Consider the following 23,276-nt stretch of genomic DNA (forward strand, 5'->3'; position numbering starts at 1 on the left):
TGCTCATAGGGTTTGTCCACCGCCGTGCAGTTTGAGCAGCGGGCTGCATAGCTGCGGTGACTCTAACAGCGGGCCTTTCAATGTTCAGGTGGCCCGTAATGAGGTGCAGCCAACATTGTTTGGAACGAGTGGAGTTTGGCTTGGTTGCCGGCGGGCGGGCTTAACGGAAAATACTGGCGATGAAATCTTCATTTCCATCTTGGACGAATGAATGCTGGTAAAAAGACGAGACGATGGGACTCTGGGGGTTGAGACCGAGGAGACCGAGGATGGGACTGTGGTGGAAGATGGCAGAATTGAGGGAAGGATGTGTGTGGTACAAAGTACTCCGTACCTACCTACGGAGTAAGGTAGGTAAGCCTGGCAAGGTAAGGTACCTTCCTTACCAGGTACCTAGTGTACACTACGCAGTAGGTGAGGTGAGGTATGGAAGGTGGTGGGGTTCAAGGTTGGAGGGTTCCCTGGGTACGTACCTTTTCTAGTGACTGGGGGTTGGATCCTTCCTGATCCGCAAAGCCCAGACTCCGCCTCCACTGGTCGACGGTGACGCTCTCCCATTGGCTAGTCGATTAGGCAGCAGCCTATCGCCCCGGGCGCTCTCTTCAGAGTTCTGGTCCGCTCAATCGTCGCTCCCGTTCAGCGCAGCAGCGCTCTCTCTCTCTCTCCACCGGTGCTCGTTTGGCTGCCGTACTCCGTACTCTCTCTCACTCTGAGGTGCTCAGTGCTGGGCTGCTTTTCTAATCAAACCTCGATGACCTTCGACCCCCGGTACACCAACAACCGCCTCCTCCTCGCTCGCGACTACCACACACCTCTTCTCTCTCCTTTCACCCACCCTCAACCCTCGACCAAATCCTCTTCCTCCTCCTGCTTTTCTTTCTCTTTTTTGGCTCTCCTCGATTTCTAGGATATTCAAGCCGCTTACTCGATACCAAACCCAATCCCGTCTTGTCCCACTGAGGCCGCCGCACTTCAGTCCGCTTCTTCCTCCACCCTCCTCGTCCTCGTCTCTTGCTCTTCCTCCTGGATACACATCATCCTCGAAGAATATCGCACACAGCTGCTCAGACTACCTACTTCTGCTTTCTTCCATCCTCGTGTGCATACGCCGACGCGTACGACAGCTGGGACGAAAAGGCGCATTATCCTACATTGTCTTGCTCCTCTACCCAGACAGGACCCCTCAAAATCAGGCAGACTTCAACGGCCTCGACTTAAATCCACTCGCCTGCTCTGCTCGCCTTTCGCCTCGTCTGGCCTTCCGTTGCCATCTCCCCATACCATCGACGTTATCGCCTTCGATACCATCTTTCATCTCAACGTAAGGCACCGTCTCTTCCTCTTCCTCCTCCTCATTTCTCCCCCTCTTCATCCACTTTGTCCACACACGATATCCGTCTCAAACATTTCCCGCCACATCATCACATTGGCCAATCCTAAACCTTGGGCTTGCTCAAGAGGCTAGGACTACCAAATCAGACCTACCAGTGAGGTCCTGGTCGTGACTCACACTCCGTGTCCTATTCAGCCATACAACTCCATGAACCCTCGAGAGATCTAACACAACCTAGCCGACAGAGTTCTGGACACCCGTGTCATCACCGTCACCATGTCCGTCTCCGTCAACCCTCGACGCAGGACTCCGGTGACTCGCCCGGAGTCTCCTGCCGGCACTGGCCTCACTCTTAAGACCAACAGCCTCCGCAAGGGTGCTACCTTTCACTCTCCCACCAGTCCTACCTCTTCTCTGGACGATGCCTTGACTGCTGCCCCTCCAAGCCTTCGACGCTCCCAGACCAACCTGGACGACGTTGTCGACGCCCACTGCCGCCGCATGGCCTTGATTGTCGACGACATTGACAAGTCCCTTGCCAACATCAACCTGGTCTCCCCCAAGACCAAGTCTTTCCGCGACGACAGTCTTCCCGTTCCCAGAGGCTTTCTCAACCTACCCGTTGTCGACCCCGCCATGGCAAAGGAAAAGTCAAAGGAGACGGAACGTCGCATTCTGCGCCCCAGAACCCGCCGTTCCTCGAGACATCATGAATCAGACAGCGGACTCGGAACCTCTGTCGCCCCCACCACCGAGACAGAGCCTGCAACCACCGCATCAAAGAAGGCATCCGCCATCACAAGGTCCGCTGCCAACACTTCTTCTGCCACCATGGAGAAGCTTCCCCGCCCTCAGCTCCAAGGCTGTCAACCGCATCCACGAGCACGTCCTCCGCCCCCTCCGGGCCAAGCCTGCTCTCAAGGACTTTGAGCCCATTGTTCTTGACATCCCCAGACGCATCAGAGAGAAGGAGATCATCTGCCTGAGAGATCTCGAAAAGACACTTATTTTCATGGCACCCGTAAGTCATTCACTAACTGAAACTGGAGTTTGGGCAATTACTTATCGATCGTTGATGAAGGAGAGGACCAAGACCGCCGCCTTGTACCTCGATTTCTGCCTGACGTCGATCCACTGCATTCAAGCAACCGTGGAATACCTAAGCGACCGAGAACAGACTCGACCCAACGACCGCCCTTACACTAACGGATACTTCATCGATCTCGTGGAACAGATTCGCCAGTACGCAGGACAACTTGCCGCCGCCAAGGAGACTGGATCAGACGCCGCTGAGATGGACGTCGACCCGTACGACATCCGTTCCCAACTTGCCCTTTACTCAACTAACTTGTTCCGTAGGACCGACGAGATCAAGCTCTTCGGAGGCATCGCTGATAACGGTCGCCCGGCCGAGCTCATCCGCATTCGCAAGGACGGAAAAGCCATTTCAATGGCTACTGGCCTGGAGGTCGACCTGGATGACCCCAAGAGCCCTATTCAGATGAAGCGCTCTTTGAGCCAGCAGTTGGAGGATGATGAGGAGATTATGCGTTCCATGGCTCGTCGCAAGAAGAACGCCAGTCCTGAGGAGCTTGCCCCCAAGAAGTGCCGTGAGCCTGGCTGCAACAAGGAGTTCAAGCGTCCCTGTGACCTGACCAAGCACGAGAAGACCCACTCTCGTCCCTGGAAGTGCCCCGTCGCTTCATGCAAATACCACAACTATGGCTGGCCAACCGAGAAGGAGATGGATCGCCACCACAACGACAAGCACTCGTCGGCCCCGCCCATGTACGAGTGCTTGTACAAGCCTTGCCCGTACAAGTCCAAGCGGGAGTCAAACTGCAAACAGCACATGGAGAAGGCCCATGGCTGGCAATACGTTCGCACCAAGACCAACGGCAAGAAGCCCTCGAGCGTTGCCGGCAGTGTTACCCAGTCCACCCCTATGCTCAACCATATGCCCACTCCCTCTACAAGCAGCGCCGCTACCCCGCCTGCTCCTTTGGACCAGGCTCAGCAGTTCAACTTCAACGACCCTCTCCTGGCTCCCATGCACCCTATTGGTCCTGTTGGCGACTTTGCTTCCCACATTGATGGCATGGAGTTCCCTTCCTACATTTCGGATGAGGAGTTTGATCAAATGGTTGGTCAGGGTGGATTCGATGGACAGATGGATTTGGAGATGTCCCTGTCTCCCTCCGACCACAACACCCCTGCCACCGAAATCTCTACTGGCCCATACATTTACCAGGACGGTCCCGACTTTACAGTGAACGAGGACATCTATGGCGCACACGCTCAGATCCCCACCCCGGACAGAGCCGTCTTTGCTCAAAAGGAGTTGAACATGGCTTTCCCCATCTACCAGCCTGTTCCTGCTTGCCAGCCTCAAATTGCCCCTGCCCAGACCGCACCACACATCTCTCCTATTGGCCAGGGCAACGCAATGCTCTTCACGCCTAACTCGTTGGCCGAGGTTGACGAGGGCTTCGAGGACAACTACACTAGTGGCGGAAACGAGTTTTGCGGCAACGACTTCCAGCTATTCCCCGCCAACAACGTGACCAAGATGTACGAGCCACTCTTTGGTGAAGTGCCAAGTGCTGGCTTGGGCTACTCGCAAGCGTCACAGGACCCTTTCCAGTCCATCGACTGGAACCTGGATTACCAAAACTTTCAAAGCCAGTAAATGTGTACTAGAGCTTGGTGCGTTGGAAACTGGTGATAAAAACGTTGATCTGGCGCGGGGCCAGCTAATGATTTGATGACTGGATGGGATGGGCCTCACAGAGGTCCGAGGAAGTCGAATGCTCGACTTTTCCTCTTTTGCGTACTTTGTATTATTGATCTCGCACATCTACTCTGCTTGCTCTAAGGGTTTCTCATTTTTGATTCACATGAGATTGATGATAGAGAGGATGATTTTGTGTGGCGGGATATGGGGTGGTTGGGTAGCCAGACTTGAGAGTCTCTGGTTTGAAACCCCACGATTTGAGGAAGAGGGTCTAGAGACATATCTCGCTCAATTTGATATGGCATTTTTGAAGTCACAAAAACAAAAACGTCTCTGAGTGTCCGTTGAGCAATGCTATGAGATGGTACACTGAATTCACTGCCACTCCGTAGTCTCGTGTTCACTGATGGATAGTTTGCTCTGGGTTCTTAGAGGCCAAAAAGAAAAAAAAAGAAAGAAAGAAAAGACATCAACGCCAACACCAAACACAACAACGGCAAAAACATGGAGCAAAGGCACAGCAGCTCTACCATGGAATAATGAGACTTGGGAACATAGTGCTCCGAAACTGATTCGGGTCTACGCGGGGAGAGGCACATGAATGACGTGGTGGTGGTAGCTATGAGTCTTTGCGGCGAAGTCCAAGTTGTTGTCTTACTTCCCCCCCTCAGCGTCAGACGGGCAACACGGGGAAGGACCCAGGTGTGGTAGATTTGGCCTCACCTTGGGGACCGGCTGCGAGACATGGACTTCAAAGGATGGATCTGCATCTGCATCTGAACACGATAAAGGTCTTTTTTTGGGGCAGAGGTATTGTGGAAAGAGCTTTTGGATTTTTTTTCCTGAGTCAATCTTCTCCTTGCACAGGGTTTGATTGCTTGGGCAGAGGCAGATTGTTGATGGTCACATTTGAAGGAACAAAAGTAGATAGATAACCCCCCACCTCCCCCAACATCCCCAAAAAGTAGATAGGATCAAATCTCATTGCTTATTGTGTAAGACACTATGTGTTCAGTTCAGCTTGATTGTGACCTTTGGATGTAGTGCGGTGCAATGCAGTGTATGTAGGTAGGTAATGCCGTTGTCAGCAATGTGGCCGTTCGTGCCGTGCTCGTTGCCCGTTGGGCCGAATTCCGTCCGAGTCGGGACTTCGGATTCAGTCTACGTGTCGAATGACATGATAGCACCCAGGTTTCCCCGGGAGTACTATGCATACATGAAATGGGGAGAGGCTCGACTTTAGCATGGGGCCCTAATTACTACCCTTAGCTTCTGAGAGTGTGTATATTGTCGTGAACAGTGATCCCGGGGTGAGAGTGGTCGTTGCTGGAGCACGTTGCTGCCTTAGGTAAGCCGACCTTTTTCTGAAGTGGTCCCTGCTCCAGCTCTGGCAGCTGCCGCTGCCGCCGCTCAAGAGCTCCCGTCCCCGGTGCCCCCACCTGGGCGGGCTCGTCACCTTTTCTCCAAGAAAAAAAAAAAACCGCGGCTGCGAATTTTTCTTTCCAACAACTTCACCTTCACCTTACCTCAACCTCGTGGTACCGTCACCTCAGCACCCGCGACCTTCAACCTCGACGCGAGCGTTACTTTTTGTCTCTTCTCCTTTTCAGACTGTCATGCAGAATATGCAGTTTGTTTTAAGTCTGATAGGGGAAAAAGGTAAGCTCCATTTCTATTCTACATCTTTTTTCGAAATACTTTCCCCCCCTTCCATAGCACGCAAGCTTGGGGAGGAGGGGGAACAGACCATGATATGATGAATCCATCAAAACCTTTTATACTCATAGGAAGAGCCGTCTGAGACGCCCCGAGCATTCCAAACAAAATCAGGCGAGGATTCCGGGTGGGGAAGAAGAAGGGGAGAAGGAAGAAGGAAGAGAGAAAGAAAATGAAAAGGGAAAAGGAAGAACGGGGGAGGACCGTGGCACATAATCTTCCAACTCAAACTTGCCTCCATGCAAGCGCTGCCCGCCGGAACCGATTACTCGCCGACAAAAAGTACACCCTCCTTATTCCAAACCCTGAAGGCGCACTCTCCACTGGGAGCTCTGCGCCTTTTGGGGAGAAGTGGTCGTGCTGTTCGGTGTTTGTAGGAAAGGGGATGTTTGGCAGCGTGGAGTGTTTCGTTTTGGATTGGAAGAGTCGTGGTTTTTTCCTAAGTATTCTTTTTTTCATTTTTTTTTTTTTCATATTTCTCTTTTTCGGACTTTGGATTCCCTGACTTTTCTCTTTCCTGGGTTCTTTCTTTCTGTTTTTGGCTCCTTGGCTTCGCCTCTCGTGAGAACCTCCTATCTTAAAACTTCGGCGTTATTGGGGCCTGGGGAAGTTTGCATCGTCATGTGCTGTCCTTGGGTTCTTGTCGGGGGTAGGGGGCGGCGAGGGTGGGGTGGGAACGTTGTGCTTATAAATCGGGTTTCTGACACTTGGTCAACAAAAATTGTTTTCTCCTATTTTGCATTGAGTTGTTTCTTGAGGAATTGTTTTACTGACTTGGTGTTGTTAGAAAAGTTACGCGAGCGTCGTCGTTGGAAGGCTGGGATTGCTGAGGTTGGGAATATGAGGAGTGTCGTAGAGTGGCATTATGGTCTGGAGAGGACCGAGGTAGGTCAGATCGAGAGCAATACGATGAACCATCTTCATTGAATCATTTAGTCCCTTGTGCTTGTGTCCTTTAGCCAGTGATGTTCCCTTGCCGTCCTTATACATTGTGATCCATGATCCGTGCACAAACGACTCCCAAGCGACCCAAAAGCCACATCACTCATCGCTATCACTATCAAACACCGGCCGCCTCCTTTGCAGCCGTCCACCTCCCTGCGCTCGCGGAGTAGCATCCACGTCAGACCCATCATCCTCTGGATCAACGAAACCCAATACCTTCTTCCCCTTGCTGCTCATCAGCACGCCATCAAGGTCAGGCAGCGAATCTACAGACTCCTGCGTCCCTGGAAACTCAGTCGGTACGTAATACGGCCGAGCGACTCCCTTGGGCCGCGGCCCCGTGGAAGAGATAACAATGGGACTCGTCGCGAGCGTCGACGACGTCGGCTGGATGCTGGAGACGGGGTGATCGTCCGAGACGACAAAGTCCAGCAGGTCGCCTCCGCTGTCTGAGCCGTCCGTCTCCATCGCGTCGCTGTCCCTGTCGCAGGCATCGCCTAGTTCGTCGCTGTTGATGCCGCGGGCGACCCGCTTGGAGGCCTTCTTACCTCGTCCCCTTCCTGCGGTCTTCTTCAGCGGGCGGCGGGGAGGCGATTCCTCGTCCATGGTCTCGTCCATTTCATCGTCGACGACTAGGGCTGAAGCGGACGTGACTGCTGTGCGCTTTGTCGTACCGGTCGATCGGCGTTTTTTTGGCCGTGATTCCTCAATGAGCTCGTCTTCGTCGGTCGACACTGCCGTCGTGATTTGCCTTGGAGGCCCAGGGCCCGACGCTCCATCTTCTGTATCGCTCGCAAACGACGGTACAGGTATCTCCTCGTACCGGGTTGTATCCTCCTCACCAAAACGGCGCACCCAACGATTTCTCTCATCTTGATTCTTCGCAAACTTCTGACACAACTTAACGTACCTTTTGGTACGCTGGCTGTGCTGGACCTTGCTGACCGGTCGAAGCCGGCGCTGGAGCAAGGGGTACGATGTCAGCTCCGGCATCTCTGTCTCTTCAATCTTGGGCCGACTGGCAGGCAGCGACCGGTACACCTTGTCCAACTCGGCCAGTTGCGCTTCTGTGAGCACGACCGAATCGAGCGAGGGTACGTCGGTGATGAAGTCAGCCTCCGTCGGCTGTTGCTGTTGCTCTTGCTTTTTGGGGCGGCCTCTTTTGGGCGCCGCACCGGGTTTGCCGATGGCGGATGCTTTCACGAAGCCCATTTCGACGCCGTCGGGCATGTGGAACTTCTTAGGCGGCAGTTTCTTCCTCGCCCTGCCCTTCTTGGGCTCCGGAAGTGACGGGTTCTGCGTGTTCTCGATGGGGATCTCGATATGCTGCATGTCCACCTCCGGGCGGATCTCCCGAGGTACGATGCGAGTGGAAAGGTCGTGACGGAAGTTGAACTTGCTCCCTTCGCAGATCAACTTTTGCATCTCCGCGTAGTTGTCTTTTGACCTGGCAAAAGCATCCTCTTCCTTGCCCCTCATCAACAAGAGCACAATATTTCCAGCCCTCTTTCGGCCCGTTCTACCCATTCGTTGTAGCATACGAATGGGCGAGGACGAGGCATCGTAGCAGACAATCAAATCGACCTGGCCAATGTCCAGTCCCTCTTCTCCGATGGACGTTGCGACCAGAACGTTGTATTCGCCATCCTTGAACTTTTGTATCGTCGCAATCTGTTCGGCCTGCTTCATGCCGGTGGATCGCTTCGAGTCGGCTTGTCCCACGAAGACAGTGGCCTTGATCAGCGGTTTGTGGACATTCAGTACCTTGACAATATCTTCAGCACTGTCTCTGTACTCGCTGAACACTATAATTCGAGTGGAGGTTGCACCGGCATCCATGAAATGGTTCAGGACAGTGTCCTGGAGAGCGGCGAGCTTGGGGTGACCCACGAAGCCGTCCAGGTGAAGCCACTTTTCCACCCTGGTCATCATCTCCTGGAAGCTCGAGTCGTTAACAATTTGCTTCTTGTACTTGGAGCCCTTCTCTCCCTTGTCCTCAATTTCGCTTCGAAATTCTTTGAGGTTTTCGTAAAAGGGCCTGATGCCATGGAAGTTGAGTAGTTTGATCGCGTGGGCCAAGCTTTGCAAAATGCTGAAGATAGCTCTCATCATGAACTGCACCCCGGGATTGGCTCTTCTGCCGACGTTGGCGAACCAATCTTGTTGCTGCTTCACCAGACCATATGTCGTAATCGCCATTGGATCTCTTCCGTAGTAAATGTTTTGCTGGGTCAGCTTGTCCATCAACGGTTTCAGGGCTTTCGTGAATAGCTCCTTGATCTCGCACATCTCATCCGAGGGGTCGAGTACTACTTGCTCGACATTCCTTGAATGAACGTATTGACGGATATCGATCGAATCCTCTGTGCGGATCTCGATATGGGATATTCCGAGATTGTCGATAATCTCTTGCACAGTCTCGACCTTCGACCCTGGTGTTGCTGTCAAGGCGAGTAGGCGGAAGTAGGGATTGTACTGGCGTATTCTCTTCACCACTTTTGCGTATGCGTACTCGCCCGTTGCCCGATGAGCCTCATCAATTACCAGAAGTACAATAGATTTCGGATCTGCGTAACCGTGTGAAATGTCGTTTTGAAGAGTTTGCGGCGTCATGAAAAACACTCGCTTTGACGACCATTCGTCTACTCTGAGAGCGGGCGCCGTGTCGCCAGTGAGAAGAGTGGTCTCTGACCGGGGTATGCCCACAATATTGAAGCAAGCGTCAACTTGTTGAGCTACGAGAGGTTTCGTAGGCGCAACAAACACGATTTTTGCGTCCTTTGTCCAACGGTAGTAGTTGAGCATCACCGTTGCAGCAATGAATGTTTTGCCGAGACCTGTAGGTAGCGCGACGAGTGTATTGTTGAACAGACCGTTTTTGACGATACTGAACTGGTAATCTCTCGTGGCTCCCAGGTTGGTGGGATATATCCATGTCTTCATGGCCTCACGATCTATGGCGTGCTGAGAAGGGGCTTCCACTGGCTTGTCCCCTCGGTAGACACGACCAAAGCCTGGCTGCTGCGGCTGAGTCGAGGCGTCATCTGCCACTCTGCCGCCTAGCAAAGTTGTCTGGCGAAAATTTGATGATGAAGTGCGTGTTAGTCCGTTTCTGGCGAGTGGTACAACAGGCTCCGGTGAAGAGGAGAATGCGTCTGAAGGCAAATCATCCAACTCGGTCCCAAGAGGCTGAACCACTGTCTTTGCCATGTTCTGAAGTGCTTATCAGCACATGCTTTTCTCGTGAAAGTCAATAAGCAAGCCAACTTACTCTTGGTCCTCCACTAAGACCAGATGACTGGGCTTGACGTCCAGCATTGGCCCGGGTACAAGATGAGGCCAGGGCTTGGGCAAGAGACGACGTTCTGCCATTCTGTAAATTGATGCCCGAGCTCGCGGGTATGGCTTGGCTCTGACTAAGTGCCTCAACCAAATCCTCGTCTGCGAGATCGTCATCGTATTCGTCTGAATCCATTTCGCGGAGAGTGATTGGTACTCAGTCAATCAGACACTGATTCACCTTCGAGATGCGATCATGGTGTGGCCTATTTCTGAAAACGGCGATCTCACGATGCTGGGGACTTTAACGAGGATGTCCGTAGAATAGTCGGGACAGCGGTCAAAGGCGCGGTGGCAACCTCTTTACGCCTAGTACATCACTTTCACTACAGACGCGTCGTCGCGCGAAAGCGTATCTGAGTCACATGACTATGAGTGCTTATGTAATTGGAATTAGAGTCGAGAGCTCAAGCTCAAGCCTTCAGGGTCTTAGGCGGGGCAGAGGAGGAGGTACCTACTTTGGTGCCCGCCCGACCCTGAGACCAATTCGCAATGCTTTGTACTTATTCCCTCCCAGGTAAAGCTCCAAGGAAGTGACACTCAGGCGTCATTCGTTGTACTCTCGTGAACTGTTGTCTTTGTGATTGCCGTAGACTCATCAAAGGCCTCCCCTCGCTCATTCGCGACACTGCTGTGCCAACCATCAGCGGTGGGTAGCTGACACGTGGGTGACCAAACAAGGGAAACCAGGTAGGCATTTTCGTCTACTTCCTGAATGGAGCTTTCCCAAGGCATTACTTGATGACTGTTCCTGTACGAGACCGTACCTTACCACTACGTAGACTATATAGGCAGCCATAGGAAAGAACCCAATATCCAATGACTTTCTTTACATCCTACGTGCCTGCCTTCTTTTGATTATGTAAGGGGACAAAGTATATAAAGTGAGGCGCGTGGCTGGCCAAGACGGAAACCGGCTAGTCCTATTTGAGGGAGGTCGCATGCGACCGGAGCGTTCCTGCCTGTGTGCCTGCTGGAGGAGGTCTGTAGTGGGGCTGACCCAAACGTCACTGCTTTTCGCGACCGACGAATTTCTTCACTGCTTTCTCCGTCACCTCATCACTCACCCATAACCTGCGACACCACGCCTAAAACCGCGCATCCTTTGTAGAGATCAGCATCGACGGCTCTCCTACATTCTTCTTTGTCGAGGGCTCAAAACGATACCGATTTAAAATATTCTATTTACGGCGGTCCACGAGTCTGCGCCTTGGCCTATCCGGCCTTTGTCTTCTGGAGCTGTCTGCGACACAGCGAAACACAACCGTCTTTCGCTTTACACCAATCCAGAGAAGTTCTTGAGGATCCGAGAGGCTTTATTTGAGTTCTCCGGAAGCGCGCTGTCATCTCGCTCTCGCTCAAACGCGTATCCTTCAGCGAAAAAAACAAGCGAAAACAACCTACGATTACACTCTACCCACGAACGTCCTCTACCTACAATCACCTCTAGCACACCTTAGTCATTGCACCACTCCAAATATGGCGCCTCCAAGAGCTCCTCGCGGTACTCCATCGGGACCAGCACGCGAGGGCCGCAACTCCACACTGGGTGCCAAAACCTCGCGCGGCGGTGGAATCCAGAAGCGCAAAGGTGGCAGAACCCAAACTGACAGGGATGGAGATCTCGACATGGGAAGCGGTGCTGGAGCAAGCAGCACTCGCCGTTCAAACAACCTCAACAGAGGACCGTCGGACGATTCCAACAATTCGAGACCTCAACGATCCGCGAGGCCCAATGGTCCCCCCACCAAGCCAGGCTCGAAAGTACACCAGGCAATTGCTCGACACTTGGATACTGGTGATGGAAATGACCTGGTATCGAGAAGGAAAGGACAGGGACCTGGTCTCGTCTGGCTCAGTGTCAAGGGTTTGAAGGAGAGTAAAGCTGCGAGCAACAACGACGGTGGACTGCGGGATCTGATCATGTTTCTGGAGCGGAAAGCCACAACTCTGTCCGGTCGCAATAAAACGGTGCACATCAAGAAGGTATGTCGAGTTGCTGTGAGGCTCGGGGGAACTACATAGGGACGCCGAATGATCCAGCCTCGTTGAAACGCCAGTTACTCCGCGAAACGAGAAACAAATAGCTCATACCGGCTGCTTATGCCCCCTCCTAGTTGGGGTCAAGTTTATAAACTACGAAAATCGCTAACATTCAATAGTCAAGTCTGAAGGGGGATTTGGTCAGTGTTGCGGCAAGCAAGGAAGATGCGGAAGAAATCTTGAAGGTCAACACCTTTACATTTGCCGGTATTCAGCTGGAGATCACCGATAGTGAAGGATCCATGGCCAAGGCAAATGAGGCATCTGCTGCCGCGCAAGAAACAAAACAAAAACTCCAAGGCATCATGTCACTCAGATATGATATGGAGAACAAGCTTCTGCGACTTGACGCTCTGAACCAAGATGAAGGCTTGATCCAGATGGGAATGCTTGAATCCAAGGATAGAGCTGAGAAGCTTTTCAAGGTCATGATGAGAATCTGCGATGAACTTTTCAAGACAGCAGAGGAAAAGATTGATGCAATCCACAGCATCAGCTTGGCCAACAACAACATTGACACAGTCGCGCAAGTCGAGGAGATGGCGGATACCTTCCCTGATCTCAAGAATCTTGATCTTAGCGGGAACCAGATCGACAACATCGCAGGCCTGTCAAGATGGAGATCAAAACTCAAGAAGCTTGAGACTCTGTACCTGACGGGTAACCCGATTCCGATCGCGGATCCCAAAGTCGTGCTCGAGCTGTTGCACTTCTTCCCCAAATTGCAAGTTCTGAACGGTGAGCAATTGACACCGGAACGAATTGCAGAACTCAAGGCAGCTGGCCGCCCGAAACCGATTCCTCAACGCGGGCCCGACTTCCGGGACGCCAACGGCATTGGAGAAGCCTTCCTATTAGAATTCTTCGTTGGTTTCGACACCGACCGCACTGCTCTCCTTACCAAGTACTATGACGACAACAGCCAGTTTTCTCTCGCGGTCGACACGCGCGCCATTCGAGACGAGAACCAGCCGCAGCCGATGCCCTGGTCATCCTACATCAAGCAGTCTCGCAATCTGATGAAGATCACGACCCCGGCCGCTCGAGCTGCCAGGCTGATCACGGGCAGAGAGGCAATCTGGAACCTGTGGAACGAACTCCCGAAGACACAGCACCCGGATATCAAGGCGGACATCAGCAAATACATCATGGACTGCCATCTCCTGCCTGGTCTCGCCGACCCTTCCGGCCAAACCCAAACCGGTGTGGACGGCATGATCATTTCAGTACATGGTCAATTCGAAGAGTGCGACAAAGCTGGCAAGACAGGACTGAGAAGCTTCTCGCGGACATTCGTTCTGGGACCCGGACGCCCCAACACCAACCCGATCCGCGTCGTCAGCGACATGCTCTCTCTCAGAGCCTTCAATCCCCTCCCGAACGTCTTTGTTGCCGAAGCCCAAGCACCGGCTCCGTCTGCTCAGGAACAAGAACAGCGACAGGCCATGATCGTCGAGCTATCGAAGCAGACGACAATGACACCCACTTACTCGGAAATGTGCCTGTCTGATGTCGCGTGGGACTTTACCAGAGCCTTGGCGGTCTTCCACGAGAAAAAGGTAAGAATCCCGAAACCTGGAACATTCGAAAACCAATACTAAGCCTCGCGTAGTCTCAATTACCACCAGATGCCTTTGCCAGCGTTTAGAAAATGCTGTGCTCGTCCCCGTCGTTCTGGAGGCCTTGAGGGGCCCGGAGGACATGGATGGATTAGGCAAGATCACGATGGGGCCGTACTAGTTGTGTACGACATCGGCCGTCTGGCCCACACGGAGCGAAATATTGAAAAAGAGAAAACCAAACAGGAAGGGAGAAGAGAGAATTAAACTCCACACTCTTGTTGAAATGGCGAAGAATATTGGGAAGGTGTCCTGGACAATCGTCCATGGCTCGGAGGAAAGGAGGAATAGTCATTTACCCGAGGAGCGAGGTGGAACTAGATGGGAAAAATCCAGAGATCGGCTTGGCGATAGATTTGGGTGACGTTCCCGAACGGCATTCGTACCTATATACTCTTGGCCACGAAAGAAAAAGCGAAGCGCATCATAGAGGCAGCGACGTCTTGTTTTGGTGTTTAAGGAAATGATTGCTATTACAGTCGGAGGGTGGTGGAACTTGAGAAATACCATTGAGATTGCTCGTCTACCTAAGTTGTTCATCATATTACCCATTCACAGTGACCGTGCTTACATCGACAATCTGATAGTTACTCGATTTACAACTTGGATTTACTTTGCCAGTCAAAGACTGAATACAGAGTAAAGAAAGGAGTTACCTAGGCACACGACGCCAAAGACAGACGTCATTGATGGATCCCCTGGGTCGTGGTGACATTTCGCAAATCACAGATTCGGCATGGACCACACACTCCGTAAACCAAAAAAAAATGCATATTTAATCCCAAGGCTGAAAGACTGGTGATCCAAAGAAGAAAACTTCTGAGTAAACCAATAGGAGCGATGGGGTATGAGGCGATAAAGGGCCGAGTGGGAATTCCCGCAGGCGCGCGCTGGCTAATGAAGGTCATCAGATGACGACGTGACGAGGAAGAGACCTTCTGCTTGTTTTTGAGTTTAATGAAGAGCGGCAAGGAAAGGTCAAGGGCACGAGGTTTTGTGGTTAGTAGCGTTCGCATTCGTCAGCGATGTCAGCGAGTGACATTCATGTATTCATGTTTCTCCTTTGTGGTGGAAAGGACGAATCGGATCCGACGAGTGAGTGAGCACACGGAGTGTAACTTTCACTGAGTGTGTGTCCGGAGTAGCACCGTTGTGTGTGGCTTGATGAATCGGTTCGTAGGTGTGATTCAAGGACCATATCTCGGGCGCTTACGCAGTGCCGGTAGCATCTTTTCGGCCGGCGCGAAGATCACATGCCCAAGTTCGTTCGTTCGTATTTTGACTCACAGACAAGAAAGCGGGTGGATGGACAGAAGTGCTGGGCGCACGCAAATCACAATTTGATCCTCGTGTCTTTTGATCCTTGGGGTGTGTGGCGATGCAGAAAGAGGCGATTGATTGATTTGATTGATTGGGGCGGGTTCATGCTGGGAAGAGGCCACTTCTGAATGATGATGTGCATTCGCCCGTTTTCCCGCTGCAGAGTTGACGTTGATGACTAAGGACAGATAAGGTATTGTACGCAGTCAAGAGCAGTGCAGAGTGCCTTGGGGAGGAGGAGGAAAGGAGAATATCCGATTCGATGTCATGCAGCGTGCCGGGTGATCCCTTTCCACACCACATCTTTAGAAAGGGTGGTCCTGTCTTTTCTGTTTGTGTGGCCGCCTGGGTGCTTCGTAATTACCACGGTAGAATCACAGACGTACCGCGGTAGGATGTGTAGCGCTTGGAAAGAGAGAGGCTCACTTGGATAGATTAGCTCAGCATGAATGCAATTCGTGATGGGGAGACTATTTTCGCGCAGCCGCCCGGGAGGTGGAAATCGTCCACACTTTTTTTTTTCTTTTTTTTTTTTTCTGGCGCCTGGCGATTATCTATGAATGCCTTGAATGTGGGAAGGCCTAAATTACTTCTGCGACACCGCCGGCCGAGACGTTGGCCGTTGAGAAGATGATAAGATGTCTGATTGACTTTTATCGGCATCTTCGGTTGTCACTGGTATGCGTAGTCTGGCACACAATGTCTTGCATTTTCGCAAAGCATCACTCGGGTCACCACGCCGAGCCAAGAAAGAAAGGCAAAAAGCCAGATTCAAGGTTTTAAGAGTATTTACCGGGCGGGAAGAAAGGGTTGAACGGGATAGGTAATTTAGTAGGAGCACGTAAACGAGGAGACTTGAGATGATTTATGCGGTAAGGTAGGTAATACGAGAAGCGAACTTCTGTGCGGGGTTTTGGCATGATGAGTGACAAAAGACGAGATGAGAGGAGGGTCGTTCATCGGATCGACTGTTTAGAAAACTTCAGACCGGTTCATCGTTGCCGGAAGGAAGGGCTGGCTTGTCTTGTCTTGTCTTCTTTGCAGTGCAGGCCGTCAGCGGTGCTCGGATGTTTGGTGACAACTGCTGGCACTGACAAGTTCGACTTTGGATGTCCCTGGGAACAAGCGCCCGCGAGTACGGACGATTCGGAAAAGCCTAGATGGGTACTGACAGGCACGCAGGCACGTTCCTTGGGTGATTGAGGGATGGATGGGCCGGCAAAGCGTTGGAAGTTGATGAGATTTTTTTCAGAGAGAGCAGGAGGGGAATCGTAGATTCGAGATTGATGAGTTCACAACGCCCCCTTGCTCAGCCATTCTCTACGATACGCGTCCTCGTCAACCCAGGAGGTACTTGGGTGGGGATGAGCCGAGGAGGGCAACTTCATCCTTCAAAAGTTCAGGGAAGCTGATTTTTTTTATTTCGATTTTTTTTTGTTTTGAATTTGATGCGGCGAAGGCTTGCCTTACTCGGTAGTCGGGCGCGCCCGGTCAGCCCCTCATTGAACATTCTTGGTCGTTCCTGCTAGGCTCCTTCCTCAGGCGTTTGGAGTTCCACTGAGACCAGACATCGTCTTGTGTCGCGTACAGTGGAATGGGCGAGGATCGCGGTCGGGTATGGGAAGAGATGGGGCCGGCCAAAATAGGGGAGGGGAAAGGAGTTACAAAGGGGAATTACAGAAACGAAGACTCTTGATCTTTGGGAGGATTGTGAGCTTACATCTCGTTGACGCATATCTATACACAAAAAGGGTTGATGTCATTGCCCCAAGCTGTGTGGACTCTCTGTCTTTATGCGACTCCCGCTTTGATCAAGATGAAGTCTTGCCTGTGATCGAGAAGTGTGAATAGTGGATGGCTCCAGATGCTTGGGCGCTCGAGTCCATGGCACTCTACTGCGTGGCATCAGAGCCCAACCCAACGCGAGTCGAGACTGTTCCTCCTCCCGATGATGCCGTGCCGGCTCGACGGTGGACCGCGGACCTCCATCCATGGAACCTGGGTGAATGGGATGAGGATGGCGCATCGAAGCGAATAAGAAGGATTCGAGCGAATCCGGCCAGTGTGCCGTCCTCGCCTTTCCTTTTTCTCTCAAATACCTCGTGCCTTTCCGAACAGATACAGATATAAATTACAATAACGGCTTACCATGTGTACTAGAATGTGACCAATGCAGGCGGATGGGGTTCATTGGATATGCGGACATGCATACGGGGATGGATATATCGAGAGATGTTCTTAAAGAGGACACAGGCACTCTACTTGAGAGCAGGCCCCCCTGGAAGACATGACCACAAGCGTCAGGCCTCAGCTTAGCACTGCAGTCTGCAGCTGATAAGCTGAGAAGACACACCGCAAGCAGATGCTCAAAGGCTCATGGTGCTGAGCGAGTGAGTGAGTGGTGGACATTTCATCACCTCAGTCAAAATGGAAAGGGTCGACATTTTGGTCCCCCAATAGATGGGCTGCGGTTGCATCGTCAGCTGGTGGGCACTTGACGATTTTTGGTCATGGTGGCTCAGGGGCATCGTCGGTTGCTGCAGGGGCTGACTTGCCTAGCGCGTTTCAGCCAGAATGCCATTGGACAGGCAGTACGTACTTTGCATCCGTCACCCGCAGCCGTTTCTCTGTACGTACCTTGCTGTACGTGCCGTGTTGTACGTAGCTACTCACCTTCTTCCACGTTACCTCATCCTTCCATCTCTCTCTTTCGTGGGCAATCTGGTACACTGGAGTCTCTGAATACCTTACCAAATCTCAATTCCATCTCGGGCATGACAGAGTCAAGAGATGCCAAGCCAGCCAGGACGGGGCATGGAAACGCCCACGTTTGTCCAGTGCAGCAACGGAAAAGAACAGAGGCCTGCCATCCAGGCCCTACCCTGACGAGCATTCACCTACCGCGGCTTGCTGGCCTCCCCCCGGCCATCGGTAGCAGTGGGAATGGGAACTGAGGATTCCCTCTCCCACTCTCCTTGAAGGCGGCTTGGCGACCATGCCCGTTTGCTCACATTATCGCCCTCTTTTCGGTCTTGCACTGCATTTTTCGACTCCCCCAATCTCGGTGGACTGTCCCACGAGGTGCAAAACGGCAAGACGCAACATCAACGTGGCTATCTAGACTTTGTTTTCAAACTATTCTCTCGTCCTGGGCGCCGGACCTGCTCGGATGCGGTGCGTGGTGCCACGCTAGACCTCGATCTGGACGACCCGGGTAGTCACCGCGTCAATCTCCCTCGTCCACGGGCCCCAAAAGATCCAACAGCGGACGACATGCCGTTTTTTATTGCTCCCAATTTGCGCTGCCGGTGTCCTCCCGTTGGCTTTCAAGTTTCCCCAGCTTTCCCGGCCCATCCATCCACCGGACGGCGGAATCCTCATTCAGATTTGATGAAGGTGGTGCAGACAGAGGCTGCCGTATGACGCCAGGCAGTCAATTTTGTCCCAAATCTCGAACTCTCTGCCCACTGACAGTCTGCCACGGGCCTCTTTTTCAACTCACTCTTTTCTTTTCTGTTGCTGGCCTCTTTCTAGGTGGCCATCCCACCCCGTCTGTTCAAAGGCCCCATCTCGCCGTGCCGTTGCAGGGCCGCAGGCGTCTCGATATTGTTATTGAAGGCCGAGAGCCGGGAGCAGGCGTCCACTTGGCGGCCCCTTGACCCATTTGGGGGCTCTCGGATCTGACAGTGCTTGTCGTCAACCGACTTATCTATTGGAAGGAGAAAGATCTTGATTGGGCTCATCTGGCATCATTGGGGCCTCGACTGCTCAAGGCATGGTCTGATGCCTCGTCTAGACAAGCAACGGGAGAACAGGCACATGGCATGAGAGACATCAATCTGAAGGAGCCAAGCCAACCAACGAAGCAACGAACGGACCGCTGTCAGTTAGCCGTCGTCTGGTGTGATCTGTCCGTCACTGCCAGCGACCGTCCGTCCTCCCTCCCACACAATCCTTGGACGCAAAGTCAAAGTCTGTCGAACCCCGGACGGACCACGGACCACAAGTCCACGAGTGACGAGCAGCTTCGAAGTTTGAAAATCCGGCACGAAGCGGAGGAAGAAGAAAATGAAGAGAGACAGGTGACTGACTACGGATAATTGACTGGCAGTTACAAGTTGCAACGGCTGACCTTTCTCTCCTTGCTTTACACTCACCGACGCGCGCGCGCAGCGTGCCTCTCTACTTGCTTTTACACCTGCGCGACACAGGCTCGCATCAGCAACGAGCATACTCAAGACCCAGCACTAGCCACGGTTCAGGACTAGAGCGAGACCAGGCTGGACGAGGCCCGCCCGTTGTCAACGTAGTGATTGACTGCTGGCCGTTCAACCGTTTGGCTGCTACCGGTCGATGTGTCTTAAAAGAGGACGAGACTTTCTGACTGAGAGTAGTAGAGTACCACCCGACTGGCGTCAAAGCCCCCCTTCCCACCCATGGCCAGCCTCCACCTGTGTCCAGGAACGATGAAATTGGGCTTGCTGATAGGCTCGTCACCCCGGCACCCCCTTTTCCCAATCTCGCGCTGGACCGTAAAAAAGGGCACTAGGATCCAGCCTCAAGGGTAGCTGCGTCGTCGGCCTGTACCTGGGCGGCACCGCAGTGTCTCACCACCTGTCCAAGTATTCTTGGCTCGTCCTCTACTTTGGCGCTGGTGCCCGTGGATGTCCAGGAACCCCCTGGACTGTCCCCCATTTGATGGCTCCAACACCGTCTGATTCGTCCGTCGTCAGTCCAAGCCACCCCGGACCAGGGACCAGGACGTTCCTGGCGACCCCCAGTCACGATTCCCCGAATCCCTGCCTCGTGTTTCCTTCGCCTGCAACTTGGGCTGTACCTGGTCGACTCCTGCTGGGGGCTGCGGGTGCTGCTGCTGCTGCTGCTGCGCTCGACTGCTCTGAGAGAGAGTCGGACGAGGGTGAGCGAGGGTACCACTCTTTTACATTCGCCTCTCTTCCTCTCTGGCTCTGCTGGTGTCTCCCTTGGTCTCCGTTAACCTCTCCTCCTTCTCTCCTTCTGGTGCCGTGTGTGCATTTTTCGCTCTTTCGAGGTGGAATTGCTACTCATCGTCTGGAACGTTGACTCTCGCGAGATCGAAAGAAAAGAAACAACACAGAGTCGCTCATTGCAATATCCTCTTCGATTCCTAGACGCGGCAATTTGCCCATCTTCTCCCTCTTCCACCGAAATTCCCGACCCGACCGACACGAGCTGCAGTAATAGCCCGAGAGCGATACGACATCCACGACACACTCACACACACACACGAATCCAACCAACGACTGCGAGCCACCCGCTTCGCCACACCCAAAACCTGCGACACCAAGGCCTTCAGGACTCGGCAGAACTAACAGCTTCTTGTTTCCCTTCTACCCAACCGTGCGGCCTTTTGTCCTGGGCCTTCTTGTTTGTCTGGAACTAGCCGTCTGTCGAGAAACACCAGAAACTTTGTTCTGCAGATCAAACTCCCGAGACAAGGGAACCAGTTCCCGTCTACCTCGACCTCAACGGCTCAGTCTCTTCCTCCCTTAGGACCTCCGCTCGATTTTCATCTTCGCCTTCCCGTCGCGCGAGCTAAGGATCAGCCGACCGGCCTCACTTCGATACTTCGACCGTTTGGAAGCCTCGAGGGCGCTGGCTGTTGCGTTTGGATCATTGGACCATTGCTGAGTAGACCATCTGCCAGCAGTCATCTTACCGTCTGCGTCGGACCATCTTGTTTTGTTTCATTGTGAGAAGCTGCATCAACGCCCAACAATTCTACAGGCATTTTAACGATATGCTGTAGACTACACGCATTCTACCTACTCAACCCCGAACTCAGTTTACCTCGACGACAACATCCACCATTCTTAAAAACACATCATAGGGCACGATCACGATGAAGCTCCCCGAGCCCAAAGTCGCTTTGGACAACATCTGTTCGGTCATTTACAACAACGTCCTTTACACATATTCTTCCGGTGCTTTCCAGTCGCTTTCGCTCGAAGAAGGAGCCCAATGGAAGACCTTGGCGCAAGGCGAGGCAGTGACAGGTGCTGTCTGCGTTGGCTCCAACCCCACCGATGCTAGCAAGGCCGGCTTGTACATTGTAGGAGGCAAGGGCACGTCAACAGATTATCATGGACTTCAAAAGTTCACCTACGCGACAGGAAAATGGGAGTCCATCTCACCACAGGACCACGTCACCCAGGACCGTCTTCTCCACGGAGCAACATACCTCCCTGGAACTGACCAGATTATCATGTACGGGGGCAGTCAGGATGGTTACTCAGGCCCTTCGACGCAGACTTTTGTTGTCGGAGCATCCGCGCCTTACAGCACCCGAGCCTACGAATCGTCAGCACCGCCTGTCGTAAATCCCATTGTCCTGACATGGTCCGACACACAAGCGGTTGTCATTGGAGGCAGCACGACAAACAGCAAGGTTATGCTCTTCAACCCCGATACGAAATGGACCGACTCAGGTGCGACCCTCGGGGAACCCTTGCTGAAGGACACGACTGCGATCCGCGCGATCATCATGAACGGAGACGACGGAAGCAAGAGCTTGTATACATTTGACCTTTCCGTTGCGCCAAACGTGGTCAAGCGCATGGTTCTCATCGACGCGGCGGGCACACCCGTGACCAACTCCCAGGCAGTATCGAAGGCGAAGGCGCGCAGAGTGGACGGCGAGATTGAGAAGCGCGCATCTTTGACCCTGAGCGACTGGCCCGCTTACAACAGCACCCTGGCGCCTACGGGCACCCGATCCAACTACGCTCTTGCCCAGGGTTCTGATGGAACCGTCGTTTTCTCAGGAGGATCAGGTGCCGTCGACGATGTTCTTTGCATCTTCAACGCGCGCCAAAACAGCTGGGAAGATGCCGCCCAAAAGCTGAACGAGCAGGAGGTTCTCGCCACAAGCGAATCGACGAGCAGCACCACTGCGAGCTCAACCGCAACGAGCTCCAGCTCCAAATCTAGCACTTCGGCCAGCTCCATGTCTACACTTCCTGCGTCGGCATCAGCCTCTGCGTCTGCGTCTGCCGCCGCGACTCTCTCCGCCTCTGCATCTTCATCTGCCAGCACCGAGACAGCTGCTGCTGCTGGTGCCCCCGCCGCAGTCAGTGCTAACGCTATACTTGGTATTGTCCTTGGCACCATTACCGGTATCATGCTCCTCCTAGGCCTGATCCTCTTCTGCATCCGAAAGCGTCGTGGCAAGAACCAGCAAAACGTGGAGGGCGGCCAGGACCCGAGGGGCATGAGCCCCAGGGGGTTCCCCGATGAGAAGGCTGGACTTGGATACGGCAACGACGATTTCAACTCTGGTCCTCACTTCCGTGGTCATCAGCAACAAGACTCGGCCGGATCATTCTCCTCCATGGCGATTTTGATGGGCAAGGTCAACGGCAACGCACCCAAGTCTGCCGGTGTTGCTCGCAGTGGAAGCAAGCGTGATACATCCAACAGCTTCTTCAAGAGCACCATCGGCAAGCCCCTTCCTCAGATGAACGAGGCACCGGCCCTTGCACCCCCTTCCCGCGATGAAAAGGGTGTTTCGTTCGCCGCCGACGTGGTCGAGCCTCGCCCTACCCCGCGAGGAGCTCCCGTCGGTCGTGCTGGGGAGACGCGCAGAAGCTCTGGCTGGAATCGTTACTGGTCCGGCGGCAGCGCGCTCAACATTCTCGGATTTGGCAACTCTAAGCGTACAACCGTCGATTCTGAGACCTCTCACTACTCCAACACTCCCAAGAACCGCATCACGCAAGACTCCGCTACCGTCCCTCCTCTGCACCTCATTACCCAGGACTTGTCTACTGTTCCGCCTATTCAGCACGATGGCCGGCCAGAACTGAGCCGTGTCGTCTCTGGCAGCCCGACGGTGTCAAACTACTCGAACCAGATTCCCTTCCGCGATGGAGTCTCTGGCAAGATCGAATCCCCCCGAAGACCCACATCGAACGCATCTTCAGGGTACTCGAGCGGTATCCCCGAGAGTGTTCGGGACACGTGGGATCCTACCGGCCCCTCAAGGCCCTGGGGAGCGGACCGCGCTCCAAGCAGTGTTTATGCCGAGAGCCTTTATCCCACGTCGCTAGCTCCAAGCCTCCCGCAACGGCAAACGCAGACCAGTGCTCCCAACGGTGTTAGCCAACAGCCGCCCCTCGCCCTGGCAGCCACCTCTTCAGACATGAGTTGGTTGAACCTGGGCGAGATCAACAAGCAAAACCGTCTCTAG

The 23,276-nt window shown here is 53.4% G+C and overlaps 4 protein-coding genes across 4 annotated transcripts; 3 read left to right on the plus strand and 1 right to left on the minus strand.

Annotated features, from left to right (window-relative positions):
- Nucleotides 1-1,609: 1,609 nt before the first annotated feature.
- On the plus strand, nt 1,610-4,022 carry N0V96_002044 (uncharacterized protein; the record flags this gene model as incomplete). Its single annotated transcript, XM_065756417.1, has 4 exons — nt 1,610-2,136; nt 2,174-2,354; nt 2,415-2,641; nt 2,693-4,022. The coding sequence occupies 4 exons, from the start codon at nt 1,610-1,612 to the stop codon at nt 4,020-4,022; spliced, it is 2,265 nt and encodes a 754-aa protein (XP_065614786.1).
- Nucleotides 4,023-6,824: 2,802 nt separating this feature from the next.
- On the minus strand, nt 6,825-10,203 carry MPH1 (3'-5' DNA helicase; the record flags this gene model as incomplete). Its single annotated transcript, XM_065756418.1, has 2 exons — nt 6,825-9,941; nt 10,000-10,203. The coding sequence occupies 2 exons, from the start codon at nt 10,201-10,203 to the stop codon at nt 6,825-6,827; spliced, it is 3,321 nt and encodes a 1,106-aa protein (XP_065614787.1).
- Nucleotides 10,204-11,546: 1,343 nt separating this feature from the next.
- Nucleotides 11,547-13,758, plus strand: MEX67 (nuclear mRNA export, poly(A)+RNA binding protein; the record flags this gene model as incomplete). Its single annotated transcript, XM_053187919.2, has 3 exons — nt 11,547-12,053; nt 12,230-13,669; nt 13,723-13,758. The coding sequence occupies 3 exons, from the start codon at nt 11,547-11,549 to the stop codon at nt 13,756-13,758; spliced, it is 1,983 nt and encodes a 660-aa protein (XP_053055423.2).
- A 7,172-nt stretch (nt 13,759-20,930) lies between these two features.
- Nucleotides 20,931-23,276, plus strand: N0V96_002047 (uncharacterized protein; the record flags this gene model as incomplete). The annotated part of the gene is made up of 1 exon (XM_065756419.1): nt 20,931-23,276. The coding sequence occupies one exon, from the start codon at nt 20,931-20,933 to the stop codon at nt 23,274-23,276; it is 2,346 nt and encodes a 781-aa protein (XP_065614788.1).

The sequence above is a fragment of the Colletotrichum fioriniae genome, assembly GCF_027942845.1.
Source record: "Colletotrichum fioriniae strain IMI 355084 chromosome Unknown scaffold_2, whole genome shotgun sequence".
Taxonomy (NCBI): domain Eukaryota; kingdom Fungi; phylum Ascomycota; class Sordariomycetes; order Glomerellales; family Glomerellaceae; genus Colletotrichum; species Colletotrichum fioriniae.